The sequence below is a fragment of the Jatropha curcas genome, chromosome 5, assembly GCF_041381405.1.
Source record: "Jatropha curcas cultivar XTBG-Jc1 chromosome 5, XTBG_Jcur_1.0, whole genome shotgun sequence".
NCBI classification, from domain to species: domain Eukaryota; kingdom Viridiplantae; phylum Streptophyta; class Magnoliopsida; order Malpighiales; family Euphorbiaceae; genus Jatropha; species Jatropha curcas.
The window spans coordinates 18831900-18853785 of NC_143155.1; the positions used below are offsets into that span (position 1 = coordinate 18831900).

General features: G+C 32.8%; 1 protein-coding gene and 1 pseudogene across 1 annotated transcript; both read left to right on the forward strand.

The window, feature by feature from the left end:
* The first annotated feature begins 295 nt into the window (after positions 1 to 295).
* LOC149496326 (uncharacterized) lies at positions 296 to 3703 on the forward strand (annotated as a pseudogene).
* A 4306-nt stretch (positions 3704 to 8009) lies between these two features.
* On the forward strand, positions 8010 to 13425 carry SVR1 (pseudouridine synthase family protein). Its single transcript, XM_012223057.4, has 10 exons — positions 8010 to 8569; positions 8658 to 8737; positions 8842 to 8942; positions 9029 to 9101; positions 9252 to 9345; positions 9442 to 9490; positions 9696 to 9846; positions 11430 to 11486; positions 12002 to 12057; positions 12925 to 13425. Exons 1-10 carry the CDS (start codon positions 8047 to 8049, stop codon positions 12983 to 12985), a joined length of 1245 nt encoding a protein of 414 aa, XP_012078447.1. The 5' UTR covers positions 8010 to 8046; the 3' UTR covers positions 12986 to 13425.
* The last annotated feature ends 8461 nt before the right edge of the window (positions 13426 to 21886 follow it).

The following is a 21886-nucleotide window of genomic DNA, read 5'->3' on the forward strand; positions in this document are numbered from 1 at the left end:
TCACATAGCAATGCCTCATGCGAACTTGCCATGCCCGATAAAGGAGAGTATGAAACTAATTGATCATATTGGAACAACCATAGATTGGACTACATGGTGTTTTTAGCAACCATAGAATCTCATTCAATATCAAACCTTGATACCCATGTCTAAGGCAAGATAGATACTATAAAGCAAAGCTTGAAGTTCAATTGTTGATTCTACCTTGAAACACTAACCAAAGAAAACACCGAATGCATTAAGGAACTGAAATTTTCCAAATGCACTTCCACACAGTAGTTAAAGAATTGATACAATGCCACTACAGGTGTACAAATGTTATGCTCATGGCCGTAAGAAGCAGCCACGTATGGAACCCACTAATGGTGCGTGGAAAAGAAGAACTAAAGGCTAACCAATTCAATTTATCTTTAGTTGTTGGTTGAATTTTTCCTTATGCATTTTTTTCAGTATTTCCGTATTGTAAGGAGGAGTCCTCCACTTTCATTTCTATTTCAGTTATTTCCTTTGTTTTAGGAGGGTGCGCCTCCATATTGGGTCATGATTCCATTGATGTAGTAATGGTTGTTACACAACTTGTATAAATATTTATAAATATAAACATCAATGAAGAGAAATCTCGAAAATCATTACAGTCTCGAGTACTTCAACTCAGAGGTATTAACGTTCCCTTAACTTGAGCCTTACATTCATTCAAAATAGGTTGTAAAAAGAATTCTACATCTTCACCCACGCAAACACCTTCCACTTCCTCTTCTGAGAGACCCATAACTCGATCGCAGATTTGGGATCGTAACAAATTGGCATCAGAGCCAGTAGTTATGGGCGAATTGGTTCAAGACCAGCTTACCAAACTCTTCAATTTACTCTTATCCGAGCAGTAGGCCGATCAGGCCCGTAATGAGAAGGTTAAGCAACTTTATGCCAAATTAGATGCCTTGCCTCTTGACTTGGAATCCACAAAAAAGGAGTTGACTTCTTCAAGTGCTGAAAGTCAAGCAAAAATAAGGAGAGATAAGGGAATTTCTGGTGCAACAGTTTCTGAAAATTCTGGAGGAAACTTCATTATACCAAAATTCACAAAATTTGACTTCCCTTGCTTCAATGGGCTGGAAGACCCCTTAGGTTGGACTAGCCGTTGTCAGCACTTGTTCCGGCATCAATCGACACCTGAGGACCAAAAGGTGAGCGTAGCCTCTTATCACTTAGAGGGAATTGCTCAACTATGGTATATGCAGATGGTGCAGGATAGTCCGGATCCCACTTGGACAGAGTTTATCCACCAATGCAACTTGCGGTTTGGACCTCCCATCCGAAGCAACAAATTGGGGGAGCTAGCCAAGCTTAAACAAACGGGTTCAATGGAGGAGTATCAGAACAAATTCGAAGTGTTGGTTTCAAGAGCTGGAATCTTAACTCAGAATCAGAAGATTCAGTTGTATCTCAGCGGATTGCAAGAGTCCATATCAGTTGAAGTGGAGCTCCACCAACCATAGTATCTGGTAACGACAATGAGCATGTCTCGCTTATATGAAAGAAAAATATATCCCAAGGTTACCACCAATCGAGACAACAAACGCAATTCACCAATTGTAGATTCTGGCACCAACCCTTTGATAAAAATAGAGAAGAAATGGAAGAAAGAAGGAAGAAGGGGTTGTGCTTCAATTGCGATGAAACATTTGTGCGAGGCCATCAGTGCAAGAAGTTGTTTTGGATTGACTTAGAAGAGAGGGACAAATCAACTGAAGAGTCGGAGCATGAACTGCCGCCGGAGATATCTCTCCATCCTATTACGGGAACGAGAAATATACAGTCCATGCGATTGAATGGTCGTTGGAAGGGAGGTCAGGTACTCGTTCTTATTGATTCTGGAAGCACTCACAGTTTTGTATCTGTTTCCAAAGTGGTAGAATTGAAGGCTGAGGTGAATGGGAAGGATGGGTTACTTGTCAATGTAGCTAATGGTGAGCAAATCAATAACCCAGGAATTTGCAAGGGGATGTCGATTGAATTGGGGTCAAATACTTTTATAGTGGACTTATTTATGCTGCAATTGACTGACTTCGACATTGTCTTGGGTGTTAACTGGTTGCGAACACTGGGTCCTATTTTATGGGACTTTATATCATGTGTATGTCTTTTTCCATACAGGGAAGACATGTGAAACTAAAAGGAATACATTCTAGACCATGGCAGAAGCATCATGAACTCAACTCCTTGCATCAAACCAATGACCCTGGCACGCAGCTTCAAAAATTGCTGATGGAAAATGCTGCTCTCTTTGATCAACCAACAGGGCTGCCTCCTAGCCGATCATATGACCACCGAATTCCCTTGGAGCCTGGAGCTAGACCCGTGGTGGTACAACCCTATAGATACCCCCACAGACAAAAGGATGAGATAGAACACCAATGTGCAGAGAACACCAATGTGCAGCCATGCTACAACAAGGGATCATCTGTCCCAGCCGTTCTCCCTTTTCTTCTCCGATAATTCTAGTTTCCAAAGCTAATAATTCATGGCGCTTATGTGTGGATCACAGGGAACTCAATGCAAAGACTATTAAAGACAAATTCCCCATACTAGTTACTGATGAACTACTTGAAGAATTGGGAGGAGCAAAGTTCTTCACAGAGTTAGATTTGCTATCCGAATATTATCAAGTTGCCATGTATCCTCCAAATATCGAGAAGACAACCTCTCGAAGTCACCATGGTCATTTCGAATTCTTGGTCATGCCATTTGGGCTCTCCAACACGCCATCCACTTTTCAAGCCTTGATGAATGAGATATTTAAAGATCAACTACGTAAATTCGTCTTGGTTTTTTTTTACAACATTCTCGTTTTCAGTCAAACATAGGCGGAGCATCTACATCATTTGCGCCAAGTGTTCCACATATTGCACAAAACCAGCTATTCCTGAAGCGCACCAAGTGCACCTTTGCACAAACTCAGGTTTCATACTTGGGTCACGTCATTTCATAGGAGAGGGTGCAAGTAAACCACACAAAAATTGTGTCAATTACAGACTGGCCAAGACCAAATACAATTAAGGGGCTGAGAGGATTTCTTGGTCTCATGGGCTATTACCGGAAATTCGTGCTTAACTATGGTACTATAGTCGCACCTCTCATTGCCATGCTAAGGAAGAATTCCTTTTAATGGACAAATGAAGCAATTCAAGCATTTGATAAACTAAAGTCAGCAATGACTAACACACCTATTTTAGTTCTTCCAAATTTTGAACTAATGTTTGTTATCGAGTGTGATGCTTCAGACATAGGAATTGGAGCTGTTCTACTACAAGAAAACAAACCTGTAGCATTCTTTAGCCGAGCAATGGCAGCACGACACAACAGTCTTCCAGCATACGAAAAGGAGTTAATTGGGCTAGTGAAGGCCATCAAACATTGGCATTCCTATCTATGGGGCAGGCAGTTTTTGGTACGAACAGACCATTATATGCCAAAATTCTTACTGGAGCAACGCACACTCTCATCACCTCAACAACATTGGGTGAGTAAGTTGATGCCCTTCGGCTTCACTATGGAATACAAGGCTGGTAAAAACAATACAGTGGCAGACGCGTTATCGCGCTGGGATGTAGACCAGAAGAGTCTTCTCGCCATTTCCATGCCTCATCTGGATTTATTTGATGAAATACGAAAAGAACAGCAACAATCTGAAGAAGTCCAATAGCTAATTTCAGCCTTAAACAATGACAATTCAACAGAACACTGGAGTCTAAAATAAGGGCTTCTTTTCTTCAAGGAGCGGGTCTACATTCCCAACGTTTCTTCGTCAATTTCATTGGTGATTAGTGCACTTCACAACCAAGGCCATGAAGGTTACCAAAAGACGCTACATCGAATAACAAGAGATTTTTTCTGGCATGGAATGAAGAAGATGGTGCAAGATTCATAAGACCTTGTGATGTTTGTCAATGCCACAAAACAGAGACACTGCAGCCTGCTGGTCTGTTACAGCCCTTGCCCATTCCACAGCAAATTTGGGCTGATATCTCATTTGATTTTATTGAAGGAATTCCCACTTCCAGAGGAAAAAAAATGTGATTTTGGTGGTGATTGATAGGTTCTCTAAGTACGGGCACTTTTTAGCTATATCCCATCCATATACAGCCGTAAGTATAGCTCGATCTTTTTTTGATAATATTTTCAAATTACATGGGCTATCTGAAACCATGGTCAGTGATCGAGACGTAACATTCACAAGTTCCTTTTGGAAGGAATTATTTCATTTGTGTAGAACTAAATTATGCTTCAGTTCAGCGTATCATCCACAATCGGATGGGCAAACGGAGGCACCAATCGAACAGTGGAGATGTATTTGCGGTGTTTCACAAGTACACAACCCAACAAATGGTGTGATTAGCTTTTATGGGCAGAATTCTGCTACAACACGAGCTACCATTCCTCACTCAAGACCACACCATTTGCAACCGTATATGGGAGACCACCACCAAGGCTATTATCTTATCTTCCTGGAAGTCCTACCATTGGGGCAGTGGATGTCATTCTCTAAAAAAGAGATTCCATGCTGCAAAACCTCAGAGACAACCTTCAGGAAGCTCAGAACAAAATGAAGGCTAAATATGATCAATTGCACCGACCATTAGAGTTCAATATCGGAGACAAAGTCCTACTGCGTCTTCAACCATATTGCTAATCTTCATTAGCCTCAAGGAAAAATCAGAAACTTGCCGCAAAATTCTTTGGACCTTTTGAGGTATTAGAGCGAATTGGTTCTATGGCATATAAGTTGAACTTACCAGCTGAAGCAAAATTACATTTAGTTTTCCATGTCTCCACACTCAAACCATACCATGAAGGCAATGTCAATTATGAACTAGAGCTTCCTCCAATTCCAGCTCATGACCCTCCTCAACCACTTGCTATTTTGGACCATCGTTTTAAGGTTGGACAGTCAGAAGTTTTGATACACTGGAGCCACACTTCACCAACTGATGCTTCTTGGGAAAATGCTCAAGATATGATCAAACGATATCCACAATTCAAACTCGAGGACAAGCTTTCTTTGGGGTCCGGAAGTATTGATACAATGCCACTACAAATGTACACAAGTTACACTCATGGCCGTAAGAAGCAGCCACGTATGGAACCCACTGATGGTGACGTGGAAAAGAAGAACTAAAGGCTGACCAATTCAATTTATCTTTAGTTGTTGGTTGAATTTTTCCTTAAGCATTTTTTTTCAATATTTCCGTATTGTAAGGAGGAGTCCTCCACTTTCATTTCTATTTCAGTTATTTCCTTTGTTTTAGGAGGGTGCACCTCCATGTTGGGTCATGATTCCATTGATGTAGCAATGGTTGTTACACAACTTGTATTCATAAACATCAATGAAGAGAAATCTCGAAAATCATTACAGTCTTGAGTACTTCAACTCAGAGGTATTAAGGTTCCCTCAACTTGAGCCTTACATTCATTCAAAATAAGTCGTAAAAAGAATTCTACATCTTCACCCACGCAAACACCTTCCACTTCCACTTACGAGAGACCCATAACTCGATCGCAGATTCGGGACTGTATCAAATTCAAAATTGGTACCTTAGCAATAGAGTATGATGATTTAACATTAAAAGTGTCGGTAGAAATGCTTCTCTAAGTTAGCATATTCATAGCCTCGCCAAAAGAGAGATGGGTTCCAAAAGCATACAATAATCATCAGGAAGCCAAGGCTTTATTAGATCCCACTTTCCAACCCTCTGGACCCTAGAAAAAGGAAACTGACGTTGTCTCCAAATAAATGGTAGTTGTCTACATAACACAATTTCACATTGGTTGTGAGTATGTGTGAGTAAACTATCGGTTTCGCTTAACCAATGTGAGAAAGTAAACCTCTTGTATCAACTAAATGCTCCATATAAAAATGAAGTTCATCATCTAATGATTTATTTTCAAAATGTCATGTGTAGTATCCTAATCTTAAACAATAACCAAACCATTTGATAATGATTTCACAATCTTGTATATCATATTGTAATTAGCATTTTCAATATCATTGATATTGAAATCTTCTATCTCACCACCTTCATATTGAAGACTTTCATTCTGCCAAAAGAATTGCGTTGAAAGCTCAAAAAAGCTGCTTTTAGTACCCATTAATGGACCTTGTATCCACGTTAACACAAGTGACTATTTTGTCCAATAAAAAGGAGATAAAAATAGCCGATCAGGTGCGGTTTGATTAGTTTTCTCACTTAAATAGGGAGTCAAAGGTTTTGAGTTTGAGTTCTCTTGACTACAAGTGTTTTTACCAATTTGACGAGTCCAAGTCTAAGGTTTTAAGTTTGAGTCCTCTCGGGCTACCTCGTAGCCCGCAGTCTAGTATAAACATGAATATTTTTACTTTTTAAAGTCTTAGCTTCATGTTTCAATGATTGTAATTCCTAATAAACTTATTAATGGGGAATGGTGGGAAAAGACAAATCAAAACCCTCTCTTGTAAGAGGCAGAGCCACATAACATCAAACATGCAAATACAACTATCATGCAACAAATTTAGGTCCTGCACAAATTCAATTTGAGAACATTAATGTCTTTGAAAATTTCAGAAGAGATAGATTGTGATCACTTTCTATTATAATTGAATTGACTTTGTAAATTTCTCTAGGTGATTTATTTTAGGTAACTAGTTACCTAATTTTTTAGAGAGAGAGTTTGCTAACTTTTCCTCCCAAAATAACTTATGTAGCTATTCCTTCAAGAAAAAAAAAAAACTTATGTTGCTATGGAAAATTATATCGTTTAGGGTTATTGATTTTTGTTAGGGTCACTCACTTTTAGACATGTTTGAACGCAACGCAGACGACCAAGCTAAAGGATTAGCTTCTTCTTTTTTTTTTTTTTGGTAAATAAAAGAGAAATACAGAGACTAACTAGAACTTAGCCTAGAGAAAGTAACTCCCCTAACATCTTGCTCTAAGATAGAACAGATGCCAATAGGAGCATCTTCAAAGATGTGAGTGCCTAACTCCAAAGATGATGAGAAAGTAGCCATCCAGTCAGCTGCAAAATTTGCTTCGCTGTAAATGTAAGTGATTTGATAGGAACCTTGAGACTGCAAACAAGCCTTTATGCGCTTGACAATAGCTAACACAGACCTAGGAGGCCAAACAACTCCATTCAAAATATGGACAACAACCAAATTATCACTTTCAACCTGTAAATTAGAGATTCCTGTATTAACAGCAAGTTGAATCCCAATAAAGATTGCCCATAGCTCCGCCCCTAACACTGAAGTTTTTACCAATATTCAAACCAAAGCCCACAACCCAATTTCCCACATAGTCTCGGAACAAACCTCCACCAAAAGCATTGCTTTAAAAAAAATCAAAAATCTCAATTTTTATGTTTTATCCATGTTATTGTTGATTATGGAGGATTCAAATATGAATATATTTAAATTAAAAGATATATTATAATTATAATGCTTATATATTAGAAATTGTCTAATTTTCTTAATATTATTTATTTTTAAATGCAAAATTATCGATTGCGAATAGTTTTTTTTTTTCTCACTTTTGTATTTGTACCATTAACAACAAGCAAAAATATTATTTTAACAGCCTATTTTGGGCTCTTAAATTATTATTATATTTATTTCCATTGGATACTTTTGATTTACTTTTCTCATTAAAGAGATTTTTTTTTGAATCTCATTAAAGAGATTTTTAATGGTTAAAATTTTAAAAATTTATGAAATTAGATTTAAGCCAAAATAAAACACAAAATTATATTAATAAAATAAATTTTAAGGAAAAAGAAAATGCAAGACCTGCAATGCAATGCGAGTAATTTTGGTTGCAGTTGTAGAGGACCAAACAAGAAAATTTCCCCCTTGGGTGCTTGTCATTGTTGTTGTCATGGATAACAAAACGGAAAGCCTAATAAGGAAAGCCCATTTGCTATTTCTAACCCAAAGCCCAACCCAATTCTTCATCCATTTCCTGCTATCTTCTTCTCCATAACCCGTAAGGATTAACTCCGACAAAAACAAAAATGGCATCAGTCGTTGCACTCTCATCTCTCCAAATCCAAAACCTCATCTTCTCAAAACCTTCATTTTCTCTTCTCAAACCTCTCCGTACAGTCCCTCGCATATCTTGTTCTATCTCCTCTTCCTCTTCTTCTCTAGAATTCAACATTTCTTTCGCCCCTCCAAAACCCAAACCGAAACCACCGCCCCATATAGACTTTCCCAACCAAAACGACGAAGTTCTATCCGACGCTTTTGGTGCCACTGGTCAAATCTACATTCCCTGGATTGTCCGCGGCGATGATGGCAATCTTAAACTCCAGTCTCACCCCCCAAAGCGTCTCATCCATGCTCTCGCCGATGCTAAAACACAAAATGCTAAGAAGAAAAAGAAAAGTAAGGAGAATGTGAAGAAGGAGCTTGCTGCCAATGGAAATTCCAACGCTCCGGCAGATCGGAATCTTTCCAAAGCTGCTCGGAGATTTTACAATGAGAATTTCAGGGAGCCACCGCAGCGTCTTAGTAAGGTTCTTGCTGCAGCTGGAGGTAATTTGCATTGAAATGCTGACATGCATGCCTTAACACTTAATATTTTATGGAATTGTTGACTTTTTTGTCTTAAAATTTTAATCAGTGGCATCAAGAAGGAATAGCGAAGAGTTAATTTTTGAAGGCAAAGTGACTGTTAACGGTTCTGTTTGCAATACTCCTCAAGTGAGCTGATAGTTTCCGATAATAATATGTCTCTTTCTTGAAGCAATGGTTCTTTTGTTGCTCTGTTGTGAATATTATTATTTATTACTTGTCATGATATTCAGACTCGAGTTGATCCTGCTAGGGATATCATTTATGTCGATGGAAATCGACTTCCTAAGAAATTGCCTCCAAAAGTGTATTTTGCTCTTAACAAGCCAAAAGGGTGAGTAGCAATATCTTCGGCGTTGCTTAATTTCTGTGGGTCTTCTGTGATTGTAGTTCAGAATTAATGTAATCTGATTAAGACAGGTACATTTGTTCCTCTGGGGAGAAAGAATCTAAGTCTGTGATCAGCCTGTTTGATGACTATTTCAAGGGTTGGGTAGGTGCGGCTTGCAAGTTTTTATATCAGTGCTTATTTTGGTATTTTTTTGTGGAAATTAAAATAAGAGAAATTAGATTATTGGATTTGAATGTTTGCATTTTCAACATGTGTTTTATTTTTATTTGTTTGTTTTTTTGTTTAACTCAGGAAAGAAGAAATTCAGGATTGCCTAAACCTCGACTTTTTACTGTTGGTCGCCTTGATGTTGCCACATCTGGATTGATTATTGTGACCAATGATGGTCTGTACATTGATGTCTCTGCAGCTTCATATCTGAATTTCTAAATGGAACGAAAATGGGCTAACTTGTAGTGACTCAAAATGCTTTTATATGCAGGAGATTTTGCTCAAGCACTTGCACATCCTTCATTTAAACTATCGAAGGAGTAAGAATTCATGTGCTTTCTCATTCTTCTTGCCAACTAATGGTCATTAGATTAAACTGTCAAAATAAAGATGGTTCCATGTTTATTATTGTGTCTTAAAGGTGTCTGAAACATTAATAGAGTCATTACATATGATTTATTAGAATATGGTCTAGAAGTTGGAATTGTCATGAATTCAAGGAAATTACATGATTTCCAATTGTAGATACATTGCAACAGTAGAGGGTGAGGTAAACAAACGGCATTTGATAACCATCAGCGAAGGAACAATTGTTGAGGGTGTACACTGCACTCCAGATTCTGTGGAGTTACTACCACGGCAGCCCGATATTTCAAGACGTCGTCTTCGTATAGTGGTACTTGTTTTCTGTTTCAGATACAGCACTCTTTTATTACTTCATACTTTCACGAATCATTGTGGTGGAATTGTCTTTGCAAGAAATTAGTTGTTTCTCATTCATATTGGAGCTTTGCTTTTGAAAGTTGGCATCTTGATTGTTTCTAAAAATAGAGTTCAACTGGGTCAAAATCCCAACTAAATTTCATGGAGTTTATGAATAATAAGTTATTGGAGTTGCTCTTGAATTGGATCAGATTTGGCTAATTGTGAAGTGGTCTTTTAGACAATGGTAATGATTGAATTAGCAAGCATGCTTTCAACTGTGATAGAAAATCAATTAGTCTTACTTGATGACCTTTGTCTTGAAGTTTACAAAGAAAACAAGGTTTGTTCTAATGATTAACATCAAAGAAAGTTACATGTCTAATAAAAGTAGTGCAATAGCAATAAATAATTAAAAAAATGGGTTAATTATATTTCTGGTGTCTGAACTTTTTCAATATTTTCTACCTTGATATCTGAATAGAAAAAATTTGCAATTAAGTTTTGAATTAATTGTTTTTGTGCAAGTAATTGTATTTTGTTGGAATTTGTCACCGGAAAATCAAATTGAACTATTTTATCTAATTCCTTTACTTTATTTATTTGCCTAGATTATTACCTTTCTTTCTTTTTTCTTTTTCTCTCTTTCTTTTATATTGTTTTGGAATTGAAAGAAAATTAAAATAATTTTTTGAAACTTTTTTTTTTTAAAAAAAAAAAGAGATATAAGACAATAAAAAGTTGAAAAAAAAGAAAAAAAAAAAAAAAAAGAAGATATGAATGGAGTATGTCTTTATGTTTGATGTCATATATTCAGTAAATGATGCATTTTAATTTTCCAGCAAAATAATCCAGCCAAATGCACTTAATTGTCACTTTTTTTAATAGTGCAACTATTCAATTGCAAAATTTTTTGGTTTAGATACCAAAATAGAAAAAATCAAAAAGTTTAGGCACCACAAAATGTAATTAACCCTTTAAAGCATACATTGTCTTTCCAAATTTTGATTTGGACCAATTCTGAGACATTATGCTCGCTGGGAAGGAATCTAATGGTTTTCCTGAATTTTTTAATTTTTGCATGTTCTTTACACAACTTAAATTGCACTGTATTATATGTTAGTTAATGTAATGAAAAGCTATAATAGAATCAGGATGGGCCTTAGTTCGAAGGCACATGATCAATATGTTCTATGATACAGTTCTATTAGAATTTTTTTTGTGTGTGTTTGGAAACTAAATCGAGGAACAATTTATGGATGATGTATGTATCATTGTAAGATACTTATTTGTTTGCGCAGAACAATTGGCCTTGCTCTTAGTTTTTCCTTATATCTTCCATGTCTTATATGGTGGTCATGGAGGTTCCTTTATCCAGATGATTAATGATATTATCAAAGCATTTATTGAACAAATTTTCTCTTTAATTTATATAATGTGCTCTTTTGTCTTCTTGGACTTGAACCTTTGTTGTGTCAAAGTTCTGTTTCCTCATTCTAGCTGATTAAGACACAGAAGTGATTAGGATTATTTTATTTACTTGAACCAATCGTGCAGGTTCATGAAGGGAGGAATCATGAAGTTCGAGAACTAGTTAAGAATGCTGGACTAGAGGTCTGTTTGCTTTTTTTATAAAGCCAGTTTCAGATATCAAAAAATTTGTTCTGCTCTTATTTTTAAGTATCACATTTGTAATGTCAATTGAACATATCTTCAGAGAGGAATAGTTTCTGCACAATAGTATCATAATCTCTTACATCAAACTGCTTTTGAGATGAGAAACTTTTAAATGCTTTCATGGGCACATTTGTTCTTGGAATATTATTCATATTTGCCCCATTCCCTCTTCTAGCGCCCCTCCCCCCCCCCCCCCCCTCTTTTTCCAAAATGGAACCTTAAGTGTCCGTTAGGCACATCGAAATTGATAGCATATTGCTAGTATAACTGAGTATCCGGAATTGAATATGTACTATTGAATCTGAACATTGATAAAACATGGACAAAATTAATAATTCAAGTGGCCTGGCTTATTATTTATTAGGCACTATGAGCCACTCCATATTTATTTTCTATCCTTCAGTTTTAATGCTAATTCATGTTTACATCAACTATGACTGTTATCTTTTCAGGTTTATTCATTGAAGCGTGTGCGAATTGGTGGTTATAGACTTCCATCAGATCTTGGGTAACTCTCTGATATTTCTGTTTATAAGACCATTATTATGGATTTTGTTTGTGTGGGTGTATGCCAGGCAAAGAGCGAGGAAAGAGAGACTTTTCCCCCTCAATAAAAATGCTCATTCACAATAAAAACATATAAAAGAAAGAAAGAAAGAAAGAGAGACAAGAGGGAGAGAAGAGGTTCCTTAATTAATGAATTAAATGATGAATTTGTGCAACTACTGTTGACCAACTACTGTTGACTGGCCTGCCCCTGCTTGACAATCCACTACCATCCTCTCCAAGGCCCATACTTTTTATCCCAAACCCAGATATTTTTACTAGGGGTGCAATGAACCGAGCCGAGCTCAAACCTGCCAAGCTCGAAGCTCAACTCGATAGAATTTAGCTCGGCTCAAAACTCGACAAGTCTAAAAACTTTAGGCTTAAGTTCAACTTGAAAAATTTTGAGCTCGAGGCATGAGTAAGCCTAAAATAAATGTTCTACGAATATATATATATATGTATATATATAAGCTCGATAAGGCTTGACAAGCTTTTAAGCTGAATATCATTAGGCTCAAGCTCAGCTCATTTGTTAAGCAAGCTGGTTCGAGCTGAACTTTTCTAAACTTTTTTTTAAGTCAAGCTCGAACAGTTTGTGAGCCGGCTCGGCTGATTTGCACCCCTAATTAAAGTATTCTGTATATTGATGTCTCTCTTTGGTCTCAGCAGCTGTAGTGATATACTGACCTTAGGAGAGTTGAGGGAGCATGTATTAGAATATCATTGCTATTTGGTTGACGAAGCTCTATTGCTATCTAAATTTCTACCAGGATTATGGAATTGCAATCAACCATATCTTATATAATTATAATTCTATTGATCTCAGGATTGGGAAGCATGTTGAACTAAAAAAAAATGACCTGAAGACAATGGGTTGGAAGGGTTGAAATTAGTTGCTGCCTGGTTGCTAGAATAGAAGCTCTTTCTCGCTGACAGCAAGTTCAATCTGCTACTCAACTTTATGACCAAGAATTGTTAAGTCACATGCCCCCTGTTGCATGAAGGTGACAATTCATTATTTTGTGGGTTAAGCTGCCTTCCCATTACACAGCATGTCACACGGCCAGTAAAACTAGGCAAGCTGTAGCTAGAGGCCAAAACACTTAGGCAGTTGTTAATGATGCAAATATGTTGGTTTAACCTTCAAATTTTTTTATTCTGAGTATCTACGTGCACAATGGAAATGCAAATGCAAACATCGCCATATTGGTGATTAATTCATAGACTCAAAAAGTTGAGAGAACCGAAGTTAAATTGAGGATTCACAAATGCTGTTGTAATGACACTCATCACTGAGAATATATACATGTATATAGGCATTTATATACTTTTTGGGGTGTCAATCATGTAGTGCAGCTTAAACCTTCCCGGTCCCCTTCCCCTCCATTGGCAGATAGAGAGGGAGCCAAGGTGGTCATGCTCTCTTTAAGCTCTACTCTAAATTATGCCTCTTAATTTACTCGAACTTTCAATTTTGACCCCTCCATAATTTTTTAACTGTCCTCCCCCACCATGAATTACTGATAATACAAAGCTCTCTCTATTCATTTTTCACTGGCTCCTTTCAGAATTAGTTGCATCTGTATGCGGTGCAAGTAATTCCCATTTTTGGATTGTCGACTATGACCGTATTCAACATCTATTTAACTAGCTTTTAGCATTTTGATTGAATTAGAATTTGAATTAGTTTTTAAATGTTAAAGTAGCTTCTCGTAAAAAGTTAACTAATATAATATTTAATTTTTAACATTTTATGAAAATCTATTTAAACAATTAATAATTAAATGCTATTAAAACAAGCTATCAAAATATCTAATTTTACCGAATATATTCTATAATTTTAGATTAACAGGCTATTAAAATAGTTAATCTTGCAGAATATACTTTATGATTTTGGATTAAGAAACAGAGACAAGGTGACACCCTGGCATATCACCTAGGAGACTGACACTTTATGATTTTGGATTAAGAAACAGAGACAAGGTGACACCCTCGCATATCACCTAGGAGACTGACAAGGACTTGTTTATTGAATGAGATCTCTCCTAGTCCCAGTCCTCGACTTGCATGTGCCACAGGAGCTGTACTGTGGGACTCCATTCACATGCTCTGCTGAGAGAATTTTTGGTTAGATTGCACTTGTTATTCTTTGGCTGGATTCACACTCATTTATAACTTCCTGTTCTTTGAGGTCTATCTCACGTTGTATTACCGGCCACCGAGGGAAGGAGACATATATTATACTCAAATTAAAATTTTGTAAAAATAATAAACCAGAATAATAGAATTTGCAAGGTTTTTCGGACTAAAATTAACCCTTCTGGAATATGAGAGTGGAAGAAAATTAAGGGAAGGGAGTTTTTTTTCCCTCATTTTATACTAGTTGGAGCTTCGCAATGCATGGTCCTAATTTTAAATTATTTTATATTTTTATTTATTAATATTATTAGATTTCGATTAATATTGGTAAATTTTATTTGAGACATGTTTATTTAACAAAAATATGTTTAAATATATATTGTTTATCTAATGAAAACTCAATGCTAAAAATGCTATAATATTAAAAAGAAGTGTCTCTCGTTCATTTTTCAATGTGATAAAGGCGATATTGGAGACGTGAAAAATTAATTTAGATTATATTTAAATATGCATTTAAATAATTAAATGTGACAAAGGTTTTCTCTTGAAAAAATTAAGAAAGCTTAATCACCTTTCAATCTATTTCATATTTAGATTAAAATTTTGTTTTTAGATAGCGTCATCCTAAATAAGTTTCAGAGTCTTATTTAATTATTTTAAACTTTTTATAATTAGAATGCATGAAAATAAATGTGATGGAGTCTCATTAATATTTTTCAATAACATTTTTTTATCAATAATAATATTAAATGAACACTCTATTGGTAAGTGTATATACAATCTGACAATTAATCTAGGTTTGACTCTCCTCTTTAATTAAAAAAAAAAATTCTAAATATATATATATATAGTCAAACAAGTGACAACCACAATTTCTCTTTAAGTAAATGGCACAACACGATCCTATAAATTTTCTATAATGTCCTCTTAAATCCAAATAAATTTATTTTCTATAATGCCCTTTTATATTTATTACTTTACTTTTTTTTAAATGGAGAAAAGAGAAAGTATAGATTTTTTTTTTTTTCTCTCTAAACCAAAGTCCAAGCATGCAACTCTGGATTTGCATTGGCTCACTACCTCCTTTGAATTTGGCCTATAATCTAAAATGAAATCCGATTTGGATACAAAAACGAACATCATTTGTATCTTCATCTTAGATATTACTAAATTCGTTAACGACGTCTCTCTTTTATCCTTACTTTGATCCACCAATTCTCTTGATTAACTAGAATCATCAATGAATAATAGAGAGATTCATCGAACGATTAGGAATTAAAAGAAACGAACAAGTTGTTTTTATAAATCTGCTAGATGGAGGATTTTTGGTTTGAGAAAAGAAAGAGAATGAGAGAGGAAGAGTTGGGTTCAAAGTGAGAGAAAGAAAAAGCTATTAATGGAGTAAATTAATTTGAGATAAAGTACACATTTTTTTTTTTCACTATCCTCACTTTTACCTTATGCAATCATACATAAACATTCTACCCATCTTGTGCCTAACACAAGTTGAGCCAAACAAATGTATCCTCTTTCTTTAGGGAGCCATATTAAAATGCATATGTGTCTAAGTAAAAGAACTTAACTAGCAAGCTACCACAAAATCCAAGGAATAAATATCAATTTGGCCCTAAACTTGTTTAGCGGATCAAAAAAGTCAAATTTAACCTCTAAACTTATCTAAAATGATTAAAAATATCAAATTTGACTTTTTAGGTTAATTTAGCTCCTAAAATTGTTTTAAAATTTTTATAAATTAATGAATTGATTCAATTTAATAGGGTTGATTCGGATTGACTTTTATCCCTTTTTGTTATTTATTAAAAACACGCATATTAAATTTTTTCAACACTTCTGCATAGAAATTTAAAATCCATAAAAGCAGCATTTCTTTAAACACAATAAATTTATAAAACATGTAATATAACTTTAATTCATTTAATATGAGAAATACATGAATTTTATATGCAATAACCCAGTAATAAAGGTTAATTTAACATCCATGATTAAAGATCGATTTATTGAAGTATCTAGAACAAATAGAAATTATTACTCACATATTAACTTTATTAATAATAATCATTATATTTAAGAACCACTTGTTTTAACTCCGGAAGATTATATGTCCTGTAATTTTTGTCTATTTTTTTTTATTCATCCCAAATTGTTGTCCCGTTTACCCTTCTAGAAGTAAAATATTTAAAATTTACTATTTTATCTTTATTTAATATGTTTATTGGTCAATAGATATAATAATTAAATATACATTATCATTAATTAAATCTTGATATAAATAAAGTTAAAATATCAATATTTAATCTTTTAATAATTCTATTTAATAAAATATTTAATTAATTTCAAGAATAATTTAATATGAATAATTTAGTAATTTTTACTATTTATTGGAACTTAAAGTGAAAAGAAAAAAAGGTTTGGAGATGTTTGTGGTTGCATGAAATGAAGTTAAGATTTGTTGAATGTGATGAAGGAATTTAGGAAATTGGGAAAAAAGTGGGATCCATTTTGGTATAGTTAGGGGACACTTCTTTTTCAATGCCGTCCAAATCAATAGAAACAAAAAGAGACAGACAAGATTCCTCAACTATCGCCTTGACAGATTCCAACTCATCATTCTTTCTTTCTTTCTTAAGGAAGGTACGTTTAATTTGACTTGTCAACTTTTACTTAATTTTCAATTTAAGTTTAAAATTTAATAAATTAATTAAACTTTTTTACGAACTTCAAATTAAATTAATTTGATTTGGGAAAAAAAAATTTATTGTCACTTAATTATGTATACCTTTTAAAAAAACAGAATAATTATATGTTTTTCAATTTGATACCTTTGAATAATGTGACAAATCAAAAAAATGATTCTGTAAGATCCAATTTTTATTACGTGGCAATTTTTATTACCATATAAATCATTGTTATAACCTCCATTTAATGCTTTTTAACAACCTCCTTCTCTAAGAATATAATTATTCTTACTTCCCATTGAAGAGAATCTAAGAATCAAAACTGTCAATTCTATTTCGCTTTCAAAAGCTTGATAGGAGTTGTCTAACTTAATTACACACTTTTAATCTGCATTACACATTTTTGCAAAACAATTTCTAAATTAATGAAACAATCCATTTATTTTTTTAATATAATACATTAAAATTTCATTAATCACTTAAAATTAATATAAATAATATAAAGAGGACAAAACTCTTGCCTAAAAATTAACCAAAATTTCATAACTAAAATAGCCAACAGAGAGTTAACTAACAAGGTCAGGTATTGACTGTGGTGATAAGCGACTTCAATTGCTATAAAAGTGAGAACACAAGAAAGATCCCGTATTTATTGGAAGAATAAAATTTTTTTTTGTTCTACGACTCAAAAGGAACTTAAATCTCCTAGTTATAGATATATATATATATATAATCACAATAGAATTCATTAATCTATATATATAAAAGAGAGCAGTTTGTATTATATGAAAGCCAAGTGTAAACATCTGAAATTGTCAAATATGAGGAGGATAACAATTATTTAGCACGGTTATAAGAAGATAAGGTGTAAGAATAGCAATTGTAAAAAGATAAGTTATTTTATATTTTTAGATAATGTTTTTATCATGATAACATCTATTAGTTAAATCCAATCAAGATAATACATTAAATTAAATTAAAATTTAATTAAAATACAAATAATCCAAGTAATAAAATAAGAAATACTTAATTTCTTATTTTAATGATTACCTTAGTGTATGGGTAGTCTTATATATCAGGAGATAGGTTGCACGGACATGAGATACGAGATACAGAATGTATGGGATACGATAATTTTTTAAAAAGTAGGACATTTACTCGCTTAAAATACATTACACTAAATAAAAAATACTTTAATATTTCAAATAAATAAACAATCATTTATAATAAACATAAAATAAAAAAACAATAAATTTCTTATTTCAATCCCACAAAAACAAATTAAATAAAACACTTCATTTTTATTAGTAATAAAAAAACATCATAGTTGATTAACTTAGTATATGGAGTAGTCTCATATACCAAGACCTAGTTGTATAAACACATGACACAAGAGATAAGAATGTACGAGTTATGATAATTTTAAAAAATGTAGGACATCCACACACTTAGGACACAATACACTAAATAAGTAATATATTAATATTTCAAATAAATAAACAATCATTTATAATAAACATAAAATCAAAAAACAATAAATTTTTATTTCAATGACAAAAAAGCAAATTAAAAAAAAAACACACTTCATTTTTATTGGTAACAAAAAAAATATTGGTTGATTAGCTTGATGTAAGAAGCAGTCTCATATACTAGAAGCTAGGTTACACAGACACAGAATACACGGATACGATAATTTTTAAGAAGTAGGACATTCATATACTTAGGACACACTACAATAAATAAGTAATACATTAATATTTCAAATAAATAAATAATCATCTATCATAAATTATAAACATAAAATAAAAACTACTTAATTTCTTATTTCAATATAATTAGTTAAATTCTCAAAATTATTATCACTATTGAAAAATATATTAATAATATGTATGCATTTTTTAATATAGGTTATATCATGCATGACTTTTGGTTTTGCATACCTTATGAAAAGTTTCGCATGATACTTAAGAAGACATATCTTAGCATCACAACTTTTCAGCATATCTCAATAAGATACAATTTATCATTTTATTATATAATTTTACTATTTTTGAATGATGTTATAAAATATTATTTCATCTTTTAATATTACCCTGAACATCGTGCGGATTATAAGAAAAAAAATAATTATATTTTTAGATAATATCATATAGGAGGAAAAAAAACAAAATTAATATTAATAAGCAAAAAGTATTTTATTTGGAAATAGAAAAGGAATACAAGAGAAAAGAATTCTGATAATTTTCTCTTCAAATTGGAAGGAAAATAAAAAACTATAAAATAAATTTGTAGAGAAAAATTAATTTTATTTTTCTTTTATATAAAAAAATAAGTAGCAAAAGTTTTTCCAAAAAAAAAAATTAGTCCATTCTTATTTTTTCTGATTATTCATTAATAAAAAAGATACAAAAATAAATTAAAAAACACTTCATCATGTGATACCAGAAAGTACGCGATACGATAATTTTTAAAAAAGTAGGAGATCCACACGCTTAGAACACGCTACACTAAATAAGTATAATACATTAATATTTCAAATAAATAAACAATCATTTATAATAAATCATAAATATAAAATAAAAAAATACTTAATTTCTTATTTCAATATAATTAGTTAAATTCTTAAAATTATTATCACTATTAAAAAATACATTAATAGTGTATGTGCATTTTTTGATGCGGTCTAGGGGTGTCAAAATGAGTTATGACATGCGAATACCATTAGTCTAACATGCGAAATAAATGGGTTAAGATCGAGGTTAAACAAGTTCGTGTCATAAACGAGTTGTCAATTTATAACACGAATATAAACGTGTTATGTCATGGGTTGACACAAGGGTTAGACGAGTGACCCATTTATTTAAGAGTAAAGAGGTAATCTTAGTGTTAGATATAAATACTCCAACTAAAACCTATTTAAATTTTATTGTTGTATTAATTTTTTATTTTAATTATGAATCTTGAAGAATTTATGCATTTTACGTGTGAAAATTTATTTTTAAATGTGATTGGAGATAAATAGGTTAAAAGTTAAAAATACTATAAGCAAGTTAAGTGGATCGTATATAGGTTAACACATCTACTTCACCTATTTATGATATTAAGCGGGTTACACGAGTTATATATGGGTCAACACGACCCATTTAACCTGTTTGTGATATTAAGCAGGTTAAACGTGTCGTGTTTGTGTCAATCGTGTAATTTTCGTGTTGTATTTGTGTCGAAGTATAAAAAATTATTTTATCCTTTAATATTGCTCCGTGCATTGCGCATGTTCTAACACTAGTTTAATAATAAATTTATTACCCTCCTATTTTCTTTATTTAGAGAAAACATAAAATGCACAAGAATTAAGGTGGTAGTTAAAATGAATACTTTTTCCATTTTTTACCTAATATCCCCTTAATTTGCATTAATATTAATATGATGGAGCCAACTCATAAAGAGAGAGTCCCAAAAGGCACACTAATTCAATAATTAATGATCGAAATGGATGAAATATTTAATGAAATGCAGTAATTGTTTTGAGCATTTTAAATTTTCCAAATTTGATTTTCCATCATTTATACTCCCTCTGTTCTCTTTATTTAGAGAAAACAGAAAAAGCTCTTGGATTAAGAAAATTAGTTAAACGAAGTTTTGTCCCTAATATGCCTTAGTTTCTTCATTAATTATGGCAACAATAGCTGGCATAAAAAACAGTCCCAAGAAGTGCATATATTGCCTACTTATATCATTTTGGGCGTTGCTTTCAACCTTCTGTATTAATTCTATCATACTTTATTAGAATGGGGATGTTTTACATAATATGTGCTCAAAAACGAAAAAAAATTTACAGTCAAATTAAATGCCAAAATTTGAACTTATTCATTGAAGGCATAAATTTTCAAAATTTTCATCGAAAATAAAGAAGGAAAGACTTAAATTTTGTCTTTAACTCGTTTAAACTTAAATAGTTTTTTAATTCAAATTGAAAATTAAAAGCAAAATTTGGTTTCTCCAAATTTAAATAAAATTCAGAAAGTAGTGCCCAAATGCAATACATTGCGGCCAAAATGAAATGGAATATTGAGCCAAATTTTTTGAGTTTACAATTAGAATCCTCGACTTCTAAACTTTGGCCACATATAAATGAAATCACAGTTAATGATCTGATTAAAGGAAAATCTATTCAATTCTCCATAACATCTAAATTCTGTAACGCCCTGGATTTCCTGAATTTTGAATGGGGACTTATCAGGCCTAAATTACATGCTAAATAGGTTTTTGGCATGGTAATCAATCTGGATAAGTTACTTTCATGGTTTTTATGTGTCATTTTATATCTATTCACGCATTACATGTTAGAATATGATCATTAGTGCATAAAAATGATTTTGAAATTTAGGTTTGTGAATTTATACCCTTGAAAGCCTAATTGTGGAATTTGATGTGATTAAACTCTAATTGCACCAATTAAAATGAAATGGAGTATGAAAATAATATTTATTTAATTTTTCTGATTTTTCTAATTAAATATGATTTTTTCATATTTTCCTTTAATTTTTCTTTATTTATTCTATTTTGGCTATTTATAGCCTAATTAAAAATTAATTTATGAAATTAATTAAAATTTAGTGTGTGTGCGTTACATTAGAATTCATGTTTTGTCATCATAGATCGCATTAGAAAAGTTAGTGTTGCATCATTGATCTTGTGATTTTATGTTGTGTGCTCGTAGAGGGTGGTGAACCTTCCAGGTGAGATAAAGGGAAGGAGAAGACTTAATTGGCTTTAATTTGGTGTTTAAATTGCAATAAATCAGATTACTGCTTGTTATTGTGCATTTGATTTTGCACTTGAATAATTTTGAAAAGTTAGGGTTTATGATGATCAAATTAGGAATTCTTTTTGTGATTTTGGATGATGATTTAGATGAGTTTATGTTAATGTGATAAGGTTAACTTATTAAAA

Excerpts from the sequence above, each read along its gene's own strand:
- SVR1 (XM_012223057.4), top strand. The coding sequence starts at position 8,047 with ATGGCATCAGTCGTTGCACTCTCATCTCTCCAAATCCAAAACCTCATC. Across the intron at positions 9,102-9,251 it reads ATGACTATTTCAAGGGTTGG|GAAAGAAGAAATTCAGGATT; the intron begins GTAGGTGCGGCT and ends TGTTTAACTCAG. Across the intron at positions 12,058-12,924 it reads AGACTTCCATCAGATCTTGG|GATTGGGAAGCATGTTGAAC; the intron begins GTAACTCTCTGA and ends TATTGATCTCAG.